This window comes from Pezoporus wallicus, unplaced genomic scaffold (assembly GCF_028554395.1).
Source record: "Pezoporus wallicus isolate ANWC-B61680 ecotype Strahan unplaced genomic scaffold, APGP_CSIRO_Pwel_v1 contig_3817, whole genome shotgun sequence".
Classification (NCBI taxonomy): domain Eukaryota; kingdom Metazoa; phylum Chordata; class Aves; order Psittaciformes; family Psittacidae; genus Pezoporus; species Pezoporus wallicus.
In genome coordinates this window covers 3,692,107-3,704,242 of record NW_026635157.1, presented here as the reverse complement: position 1 = coordinate 3,704,242, position 12,136 = coordinate 3,692,107, and the positions used below count along the sequence as shown (strand labels likewise).

The window sequence follows — 12,136 nt, the reverse complement described above, 5'->3', positions numbered from 1 at the left end:
ATTAGATATCCACAAAAATAAATATTGTTTGTGGGAAACTCTTTACTGAATTTATCACTGAGTGAAAGAGTTTCTTTCCATATAAACTGTTGAGACCACAGCAAACACCACAGATTTTATACTAAACTCAACATTTTCAAATGAACATTTTGATTTTAATTAAACATTTTACAAAGAGGCTCTTGCAGATGTACCTGGATAAAAATGTCGTGATTCTTCAGCATGACCAAGTGCTGTGAGTTCATTTGCTCTGTAGTACATGTAGGTTCCCCAATGCCTATAGAAGTTCAAGTTACAATTTCAAACCTAGCATCAGGTATCAGAATTTCAAAGCTATGAGCTTAAGATAGGCTTCAGCCTCTGAAAGTATTAAACTGTGTGTGACTCGAGGGGAGACTTGACTCATTTTGATGCCAGGAATCTGTTTGAACTTAGTAACTAAAGCTTTGGCAGCTGGGCAAAGAGAAGAAGAGGTTCTGCCCAGCCTCTTCACCTTGCTGCCTGTAACAGTAACCAGCTGCTTTTGGGACCTGCTGATTAGTGATACGGCCCTGCTGGGCAGCAGCTTAATTTGTTTAAGAGCTACTGGTAATATTGATAACATTACTGACATCTAATACAGTCTCTCGAGATTAAAAAAATTGTTTATTAAATCGTGAAGGATAATAAAATTCTAATTGTAAACACTGCATACGTTTCATTTTGCAAACAAGAAAGCTGCTGCTGTTCCCTTAGTACATTAACTCCAGCGCATTCTGAAATCCATTGCCAGCTCAGTCCGTGTAACTGTCTTGGTGAGATCATAGTGAGTAAAGGACTGACCTTCACTTGCAGAGTTTGGAGGGGAGTTCTGACTTAAGTAAGACTGAGTTGCAAAGTGTTGTTTAGCGCCTCCTGTCACCTCCAGGAGTAAAATACAAGAAGCTGCAGGAAAACCAGGAAAATCGACCGTGATGGTTTGGCAGGAGCCACACCGAAGGGAGTGAAATTGCTAGATGTTGAAGTGGAGCTGCTCTGACCAGGAAAGCTACTGAGCAGCTCCCCTACTGCCTGGCCAGCCGCCGGTGGCTTTACAGGAGGGACACAGCAAAGCTCGTTTGTGAATTTGAAGTGCAGTGAAAGCTGTACTCGGCGGTCTTTGTGCTTTGAACTCTGCTGCCGTTACCCACGCACTGCTTTGGAAATGATGGACTATTCAGTTCGTGTGGCAGAATTGCCCTAACCCTTTACCTCGGCGTTCCTGCCGTAGATCCGTTGTTACTGTAGTTGTGCCCGCATGAGGCGGTGAGCGCCTCCCGCACACCTGAGAGGGAAGAATTAGCACAGCCAGCTGCTGCTACCATTATTTCTGGTGGGGTTTTGGGGGTGAAGGAAGGGAAAGTTCCGGTGTGAGTTCTCCGCTGCAGAGCGCCGGTCAGCTCTAGCCCGTTCCCGGGCCGAGGGAAGGCGGGGATGGTCTCTGCTACCCCGCAGCGACCCCAGCTGGCCTCGGCGGGAGTGGCAGCGCAGGCACAGCCTCCACAGGAAGCGGCCCCGGTTATTGTTCACGTTGAGGGGATGAGTGGGTTTAAACATCTTGTAACGTCTTTAATCGTTTTATAACGAGCGGGGGATACATCAGTGCACAAGTAGCCAAAGGTGTTGCCGTTAGGTGGAGCCCTGAAGAGTAGTTTTGCATGGTATTACCATGCAGATAGCGGCATTACATCATTACCGTTACCAAAATGCTGTGACTTTTAACGTTCGGGGATTTGTTTCCTAGGAGCATGAATTATCAACAGGACAGCGAGTGATTGATAAAATCGTGTATTACCCTAAACTTTGTTTAAATGATCTTATCACTACTTACAAAGAGATAAATGACAAGAGCAAACTTGATGACTTATAATTGCTGTAATTAATCTGTGTTGTCATCTGGAAGCAGCATCGTGATTGCTCTGCAGTTTGTGTCGTGAAAAGAAACTGAAGCCGTAGTTCAGTACACCTCATCCTTACGCCTTCTGAGACAGCCTGTGTTTGTCATAGAAGCAAGTCATTGCCAACATCTGTTCCAGACACTGAAGTGCTGCACCAGCTTTGGTGATATGAGACTTTTATTAATCTTTGTGGTTTATTGTTTTTTAATACAGTGCCTACTTCCAGCTCTTAAATGGCTTTATTGTTAAAGGTGGTTCCTTGTAGCTTTACAGGCTGCTGCTTTTTATGCCAGCATGAAAACCCAGGGGTGATAGTAGGTAACTGATCCTTCTGTCTTGATAAGGGATATAAACCATTTTATGCTGTCTCAGGTAGGGTTGTTAATATCCCCTGACTGCAGGTACCACTGTTGTATTCTGAGGATAGGTTGGTAAGGAATAAACCCTACTAAATTCCAGTCAGTTCTTAATCGTAAACAGAGAAGTGATAGATCAGCGAGTACTTGGTTTGGTAATGGTTTAAGTCCTATTTTTCAGTAATGTAAAAGAGAAATCATTGTTTTCAGAACCTAGGAGATGGTGGTTACCTAGGTTTACATTGTTCCTCTTGCAGAAAATAACAAGCTGTCAGTAACAGTCAGACTTTTTTTAACTTGCTTCTTGGAGTCTCTTAGGAAAATATTTAAAGCCAGTCTACTTTTGATTACCTCTGAGCACAGAACCTCTGTCTGTATTAGCAAGTGTCATCAACCAGCAGCACAGGGGCAGTGAAGCAACTGGGACTGAGGACACCTACAGTCATGCTGAGGGATTTTTAAAACTTGGAGGACTGCCTCTGGCCTTGCCGCATGGCTTGCATGCCTGCCTGCAGCTGGAGTAGGTTATATGTGCTCCTAGAATGTCTCTTCAGCTTTGCATCACCTTAAAGAAACAGTTCGAGACTGTTCAGCAGTGCACAAACCCACGCCCAGTAAATAGGACAACTGGAAGATTTGCTTCCAAAGAGCACTGCTGGTCTGAACTGAGAGCTCATCCAGGCACACCCACAGCTGCTTTCTCTGACAACACTTTGTAGAAGGTCATGTGCAATGTTAGGCCTAAGCTTAATAATTGTCATCCGCCTTGAAACAAAACGGCTCCATCATTTTAAATGAGTGTATTTGCTATTTAAGAACTTCCACATTGTGTTCTATGACAGCGCCCTCCATGGTTTTGAGTTTGCAACCTCAGAACTCTGTCATTAGCAGCTCCTGGTGCAGTGGGCTGACTGTTGATGCAAAACCACAGAGGCATTGAAATAAATTTTGTAGAAAAGAACAGGTTTGGCCAATTTAACATTATTTTTTTAAGTTGAATAGTAGTTTAAGCATCCTGTTTCAATATTCTTCTTATGAAATGCTCAATGAAGTTTCAGATTTTCAGTTGAAAAATAAATGGTGTTTCACTAAAAAAAAAATTAATTAAGAGTAACAAATTAAAAATGATCTTAAACGTGCAGTTAAAGTTTACCTAACCAGGTATTTTCATGGGATTTTCCAAAAATCAAACTTTCCTTATTTAATTTACCTATTCTACAAATGTTATGATGCACCACACCTTTTTATTGCTTGGAAAAATGTTAGTTTTGCAATTTTCTGGAAGTTACAGTTGAGTTGTAAACCCTTGTTTTAAATAAGCAGGTTTTTGTTTCTAATTAAACTTGGAGCTATAGAGTACTTGACAGGTATTAAAGCATACCTATGAATGCCTAATGGTTTTCTTTTCCTTTTTTTTTATAGCTGTCAGCAATTATGAAGCTACTGTTAAAGGCAGAACAATGCCCCTTAGCCCTAGTAGACTGAAGCATACAACAATTAACAAACAAGATAAATGATGCTTTAAAAGCCCTTTTGCTCTTCATGCCCTCCATAAATCAGGTTTTATTTCCTCAGAAATAAAAGTGTTCTTTCTCCCATAGGAAAAAGGCCAGGGTGATTCACATGAAGGTTTGTGAGATTCTGACTGTTGCTGCCATATCTGTTCCATGGAAAGCTGGAGAAACAGTGAGAATTACCCAGCAATTTGTGACTAATATAGTTACAAAATATTAGTTTGTCATTTTTATGGTGACTTATAATGAAATATCCTTGTTTTCATTGATCTTAACCTTTAAAATATTGACAGTCTAAAACAACTGTGCAGCTGTGCAGACATCTAAAACAATTAAAAGCAATACAGACAGTATAGGCTGGTCATGGTGGTGTTGGTAAGGACATTTCCTAGGCAGGCTGCTTTTCTCTAGAGGAAATCTAACCTCTAAATCAGCATTTTAAGCATGAAAAGAATATCATTCCCTTGCTTATTTTGAGATATACTTAATGTAATTTCATGAGACTATAGTCATGGGTACAGTATAAATGCAAAGTAGTGTTTGCTTTAAGGATGGATTCATTAAAATATATTAAAATTAAAAAGAGAACATGGAGACAGTCTTAAAAAATTATTGGGTTCTATCTGTAAATAGAACTAAGATCTATAGATCTCAGTCAAGTACAGGCATAGTGCAGTGACTGAAATTTTTATGCTATTTCACAAGTGAACAAATATTGCTATAAGAGCAGTACAACTTCTAGAATCAAGTAATTCCTAGATTTTTATGTTGTTATTAGTTTTTAATTATAGTTGTATTCAATCATCACCCAAGTACTATTCATGAAGTTTCTATTCCTTATCAGGCTTATGTTTGACTGCATGACAAAAGCATATCTTTTCCTTGCTATTTCATGATCATATATTTCCATATAAATCAAATCTGCCCTTTTTTTTAACATTCTTTTATTTCTTCAATACTTACTTAAATTCAAGCTCTTAAAAGAAGATAGAGTGCTAGTCCAAGTTAGCACTTCCCCATCCTATTAATATAGGGGTTTCAGTACTGCTTATATTGCCTAGTTAGTTTGTTGTGGAGAAGACTTGCCTCCACACATATGTACTGCTAGTATTTTATCCATGAAGTAAAGAATTAAAAAAAATAACCTATGAACTTCACTGTATACTTGATAGGGCAGAATGCTTATTCAAGGAGTAAGGTCATCATTTTTCTACTGCTACATCTGCTTTATGAATAGGGGTAGCTGTAAGTAAGTATTTGAAGAATATGGGAAGACTCTAACTGTAGCTGTCTTGAGGGATTACTCTGCTGTGTCTTAGGAGGGACTCATAGCTGTTAACTGCCACCAGCCTGTTAAGAAGCTGGAAAGAAAAAAACATATTCAGCCTGTGGTCTTGAAATTGCCTTTGGAGCAGTCCCATGTCGCCATAAGCAGATGAGCAGGTGTGACTGAATTCTTGGTTGCATGTAACTGCAATCTGTATACAGATATGTATACAACTGAAATCTGAATAAGAGCTTATCTGGTAGGTGCAAATTATTCATGCTGCATCTTGGTCCCATGGGATTTTCCTGTGCTTCATTAAGTGGGGTGGTATGGCCATGCTTGTCTTGCCTTTCTGTGGTTTAAGAGCCCAGCTGCCCTGCTTGCCTGGAGGCACCCAGCCATCCCTGCCTGGCTCTGACAGATTTCCCACATGGAGTTCAGCCTTGGTCATGGCATTGAGGTTTATACATCACTCAAAGAGTTGTGGTTTATTTAGACTTTTCCCAGACATAAATTTCACTTGTGGATGATGCATACACTCTATTCCTGGACATACAGAGGAAAAAGAACATTAAAAATTACAAAGGTTGCCTTTTTCAGGAACTGCCTGCTTGCAGACAGTTTGTGTTTTTATTTCAGAAATCCAAATTACAGCACAGGAGAGTTTATAGAGTTGGGACACCAATAATGAGGTTTTGGGTCCATTAACCAACTTGCTTTATACATTTAACTATTTTTAATTCCTTAATATTAATTTTTCAGATTGCCCAGGGTGACTAAAGAGTAATGACTAATACACCATAATAGACTGATTAATCATGTGGATGTCCTTTCCAGGCACCCAGATTTGAAACTAAGATTCTGCAGAAATACAGGGTGTGTTCCTCAGTGATTTCAAAAGTATTTCACTGTTTTTCTGCGTGGCGTGAAAGCCTTTTGCAACAAGATGGTATAATCCAAACTTTGTACCATTAATTTTATTTTGAAGCCAGCTGCAGCAGCACTGAAGTCAGTAAGAACAGGCTTGAGAATGAGACACTGACTTCATCTACTTTGAGATATCATATACCACAAAAAAAATAAGTCCTAGGCATTTAATTTCAGAAGGATCAACATGGTAATGTATAGTTTTTTTAAGGGTACTCCTGTATCTTTGAACTTTTTTTTCAGATTGTGGTTTACAAAATTACTCTCGGTCTATATAGCTGTCTTTCTAATGGATCATAATTACCTAATCACTACCTTTTCTGTGTGTGTTCAAAATAATCTAGCCTTAAACCAGAACAGTTTTGTTTTCTTTAGGCTTTTCTACTGAGATGGGATCTTCCTTTTCTGATAGATATATATAAGATACCAGTAATAATCCCACTTTTGGTGGGTCACATTTGCGCAGAAATTAAACCAGACAAAATGGGGCTAGTAAAATAAGTTTGTGATGTAGACCAGCTATCTTCCCATTTGTGAAATGCATTCATGTATGAATGGGTAACACAGCTCCTGCCTGCTTAGAAAAATAATATGAGGAAAGTATTTCATGCGTTTTATCTCTTCATGTGACCCAATCACCGGAAAAGAGGCAGCCTGGCCCCTGTGCGTTGGTAGTTCTCAGTAGTTCACCAGTAATTTGAGACACACTACGTAGTAACTATGGGAGGCTACTACATATGTATAATGGTCTGGGAGCTGTGACAGCTTCATTCTAAACAGTGACAATCCTCTCCCCCTCTCCCTGTAAAGTTCACTTAGGTTATTTTTATCTTACTTATTTTTCTTTAAAAAAGCACAGGACATGTTTTACCCAGTTACACAGGATTTATAGGGATAAGTTTCTGGAAAAATATGGCTATGTGTTTGTTTAGTTCTAGGTGTTGTAAATGGCCTGCTGATTTCAAAGAGAGTATTCAATGCTGTATAAGGTTAACCATGTGTGTAAATGTCCATAGGATACGGGGTTAATATGAGCTCTTGACTTCTTTAGATGGTTTAATAAACTTCTGCTGCTGCTTTTCTCAATGCAAGCCTGAAACACTGGAATCAGCAAACAGGTTGTGCACAGTGTATTATGACAGTACAGCATTAGACAGTTAAATATTAGGATGTATATTGCCAGCATTGACTGTCTGACGGCCATTTTCATAGACCTGTAGTTGTGCATAATCCAAACATTCATAATGCCTTTGCCAATGAAGTGTAAGTTCTAAGAATAAGAACCAGGGCTCTATTTTCCATGCTTATCTTAGAGGTCAGCATGCAGACCAGCACAGGGTGATGTGTAGTGAGTGCCTGATTTTACACTGAGAATCACCTTCAGCCAGCAGGCTGTTTGCTCTACTCTTCAAGTACTGCAAGGGGTCAGCGCTTGCCGTTTTCTACAAATAACTTGCTGTTTCTGTCTGTGGACCTTGGTAATCATCCGCTAACAGGGGCAACAACGATCATTTTAAGATTTGGGAAGAGGCAGCAAGAACACTCCTCGCTGATGCTTTTTAAATCCAGGGCAGCCCATCTCATCTTTGTGCTTGTGAAATGGAAGGTGGCTGAGGAGGACACGGGGCATGTATGTACTGTATTCTGCTGCCAGTTGATATTCCAGTTCAGGGCATCTAACCTCATTTCATTTTCAAGCTAATGTAAGCAGTTCTTACTGGTATGAGTACTGAAATAGGAAACTAATAATTCCTAGAATCTGGGTTGGCCTATTATGAATGTCAGACATTAAAGAGAACATTTCTTCCTAAAACTTTCATTCTAGGATTCAAACAAACTCCTCTAGCCCCTCTTCCATTCATTTTAATATGAACGGCCATGTAAGTGCTCTCAGTAATAGTGCTATCTCAGTTTTTGTGTGACATTCTGTCAACGATGTACATTAAAAAGAGATTATTAAATGGAAGATGCTTTTAGGTCCCCATATTTTTGCCATCTGAGGCACGATCATTAGGTTAAGATAAGAAAATAACAGTGATCTGTAGCTATTACAGATTATTTAATGCAGTAAGGTAGATGATACCCTTTTAGAAAGCAGCCTGACAGAGGTAGAACAGTTACTGTAATTTATTTGGCAAGAAAAAACAGCATCAAGCTTTGCAATATCTGTGATAAAAATTAAATTCAGTTGAGTGCAGTTCACTTCAGAGAGTTGCCTCCAGGAAGAGAGCATGCTGAAATGTTAAGAAATGTGTTACAAATCATTCACATACCACTAGGTTCAGAAGCATCAGCTGAGGGAGTGGCCCATGGTATTGAAGGTAGCAAAAAGAGGTTAAATACAAGCAGATTTTAGTGCTCGGTTTACTTCACTATTTTCATTTTCACAGTTGAACTGAGTATGCCAGTGTCAGTGCCACTGGCAGTAACAAAGAGGCAGCCATTTCAGTGAATTATTTCAAAGCATTCCAGTAGTTAGTACATAGCACATTAGCTTTCATAGTTATATTCATGCCTGTTGATTTAAGGCCACTTGCACATGTATTGTGGAATGTGGAGGAAATACAGGAGAAGATTTCCAGGAGAGGGGAGAAGAGACCTGCCAAGTGGCATGTGTACTAAAAAGAGAAGGCAAGGTAAGACAGATTCCTAATTGCAGCATTTCCCTCATCAAGAAGTGCTCTTGTCCCTGGAGAGCTAAAGACAAGGTCCCAGTTCTTGCACCTCAAGTGTGCAGTAGTAATAGAACATAAAGCTAGATTCATCATCTTCACAAGAAGCTCACCACACTGCAGGAGGTGACTGGACAGTGGTAATCCATGACATGACAGCTAATTTACAAGCTTAGTGAACAAATATTTCCTTGTCTGAAGTTGCAGTGGGCCTGGTACGATAATGTCAACCAGATGTCAACAAGAACAACCCTGAGGCCAGTGTGGATAACTTTGGAGGCCAGATTTAGTCCTAAATATATTAAATAAGAGTTTGGCCAGTCAAAGCCCAGGATATTGAGCTGATAGTCTCTGATTGAAAGAATCATAGAATGGTTAGGGTTGGAAAGAACCTTAAGAGCAGCCTAAAATTTGATACTAGAACGGTTCTTAAGCAGGCAGACATTGTCACTAAGAGAGAAGGGAGAGGAACTTTGGATGTGGTTCCATTACATCAGAGAATAGTTATTTTTCAAAGTCTTCTCCATGCCTTTATTTTTTCTCACTTGCTTAGCGGCAAGTAAACTTTAGAGGAGCTATGAGTGAAGGGAAGACAGTGGCTCCTCCACCCCACTCCCTTTTGAAGGCTCTGTGTAATTCCTTTTAGTTTTAATTTGGCTTTGTGTGTCCTCAGTGGAGTAACAGAGGTGCCCTGTAGGGCTTATAAGTCCTTCATTTAAATTTGACAGTAAAGAAATGTAGAAGTCTGAGTTTAGAAACATCCAAAAAATTCACATTGTACCAGCTCATTAGCTGGTATAAAATGTTTTATTTCCAGCTATACCAGGTTAGGATCTGACCATTCCTGTGTTACTAAATACCCAGATAATACTTGAATGAGGTGAAAGAGTGGAAAGTTTTACTTCAGGAAGTAAGAAATGTTAAGTAAGTTGAGCACTTTCCACACATCAGAGAGTTGAGGTAACTTGATTATAGACGACTGGAAAAAACAGCTAAGCCAAAGCTTATAAAGCATTTCCTACTGTAAATACTAGTATTTGATTGTCAGCAATTGTTTAGTGTAATTTGGGCTGTTCCCCTATGTCAGCTCTGATACTGGTGTTTATTATCCTTTGAAATACTGTTTATGACAGCTTTTTAGTATTAAATAAGAAGCAAAAATGTTAGTTTAGGAACAACTGTGGGTCACTGCCAAGATTTTTAAAAATCAAAACCAAATGATTTATAAAAAAACAGCTGTGTGATCAGAATAAAACATAAAACAGGCAGTGAATTAATTTCTACAGAAGAACACAATCAGGATAAAACAAAAGGATAATTGGGCTCTGAATTTTCCTCCTACTTTATATAATATGTATTTTTATTTGATTATCACTACCCATGCATTTTTACACAAAAATTTGATCTAAAATGCTTTCATCCATCATTGTTAGTTATTGTGTTAGCAAAGGATTGGTAATTTCTTCGTAAATTGTTTCATTCTTTGTATCAGCTGTAACTTGAATAACTGCATTCCAGCATAATTTCTCTAAAGGAGTACCAGTTCTCTGTCAGAATTAGTCTTATGCAGGACTTGGAACAGAAAATGGCCCAGAGGTATTTGTAACAAATCTGATGACTCAGATTTATTTGCCCTGACAAAGTGTGGGCATATAAGAGAAGATGCCTGCTTGTGGCTGGTTTAGAATATCTAGATTTCCTGGAACCTCTCCAGGACATACTGTCTAAGACAGCATTAGGTCTTCAAGAGGTCATTGCATCCAGTGTTTCAGTACCACATCCTGTCTCCTCTGCACGAATGTCATAGGTTCTGTATAGCTTCCTAAATATAGCAGTCCAAAACTTCCCCTGTACATTCTGCTGTTTGTGTAACAGGATTTTCATCGATTTGATTTTTTCATTCCTATCCTTTAAAAATATATGTAAAAAATATTGGAAGAAAGAAACCCGCTAAATCTAAATATTATCTTTAAACAGAAGTGATTTTTTATGAAATTAAATTTCAGTTCCGCCAGGACTATTAAATCAGACATTAGTGATAAAATGGTTATTATAAGTATAGATTTGGCGATTAGTATTAATATACAGAATATAAAACTAGCAAACTTTGTCTTTCACAGCATTTTATTTTAGCAACGGTGAAAGCAAAGCTTGGTTCTATATATTGTTATGAATCTTGTATCCCTTCCTACCAATGTATAAATCTGAACAACACTTGGTTTTGTCACCTCTATCCATATGGTGGGATAAACCTAAACTGTCAGAGCTGACCAGTATTTTTTCTTTAATCCTCATTTTGAAATCCTTGAATAACCCTGTTGGGCCTTTAATCCATGACCAGTGTAGAAAAAGGTGCTGCAGTGAAAATACTGGCACATTCTATGGGAGTAATTTTCCCCCAAGTAAAAGTATGTGTGTTCATGTAATAGCAGTGAATCGCTCAGGCAAGTGTCCAAATTAGGCACCCCAGTGTGCTGTTTTTAGAAGGTGGGATTGTTGTGGGTCCTTTTTAACTTTTTTTTTACTTTGTTAGTTGAACCAACATAATCAGAGGGAAAGTCTTAATTTCCTGTTATTTTTGAAGTCTTCTTACTTCTTTACCTCACGCAGCTTATTTTGTGGAGTAAGACTGAGGTTCATGGTGCCACTTCATCTGCTCCTTATTAAAAGTTAACTGATACTATTTTTAAAATTTCTTTTATAGATGAAAGAATTCAAAACTAAAATGCAGTCAATGTTTCCAGCAATTCCTAAAAATACTGAGTCCACTGTTGAATGGGAAGACTTACTTAAATCGAAGTGAAAGACGTGGAGCCATTTGGAGATGTCCCTTCAGTAAGAACAGGAGCTGAAGCAGCAGAAGTATCCCATCTGAAAAAAGAGAGAAGAAAACTTGGAGTGAGCAAGTTACCGAGTTCAGTGATCCTGGGAATGTCAATTAACATCTAGCAACAAGGGAATTAAAAAACAAAACCAAGCAAAACAATTTGTGTTGTACTTTTCAGCATGCTCGGTATAGTTATTTTCTGAGGAAGTGAACTCCCCAGGAGAAGTTGGATCCAATTTGGAAAAAAAGACTCTATTTTATGAAGACTTAAAGAAGAAATTGATCTTCAGGACGAAACCCCAGTAAACTCTTATCCCATCCTGTGTCTTACAGAAGTTTTAGGAAATTTCTCCAGGACACACAACAGTACTTTCAGTGACATGTACATATCCCATTAGGAATGTAACATCATAGTCCACTGTAAGAGATCTGTTACTGAGACTGAAGGTAAAGCATACAGTGCATTTTTCTAAAAATAAAAGAGATACTTAAATTTGCAACAGAGAAAGTATCTAAATCAAACTATTTCTTTGTGTCTGAAGAGAAAGTTTACAACATCCAATATGCTGGCAGTGACCTACTGAGCTCCTCTGTAGAGCATCAGAAGAGATCTCTACAAAGTGCACTGTTTTCTCAGTGTTAGCTTTTTTATTGGAT

General features: G+C 38.7%; 1 protein-coding gene across 4 annotated transcripts in view; it reads left to right on the top strand.

Moving 5' to 3' along the window:
• Positions 1-11,770, top strand: part of TMEM242 (transmembrane protein 242) — a 40,460-nt gene extending 28,690 nt beyond the window's left edge. For 2 of the 4 annotated variants that reach the window (XM_057406531.1, XM_057406548.1), the window contains exon 4: positions 11,357-11,770. In XM_057406531.1, the coding sequence (XP_057262514.1) occupies positions 11,357-11,455 (99 nt within the window). In that variant the 3' untranslated portion in view covers positions 11,456-11,770. Of the gene's footprint in view, positions 1-3,873; positions 3,959-8,508; positions 8,783-11,356 lie in introns of those variants that run through there. The other 2 variants (XM_057406557.1, XM_057406539.1) reach the window with 2 other exon arrangements.
• Positions 11,771-12,136: the final 366 nt, after the last annotated feature.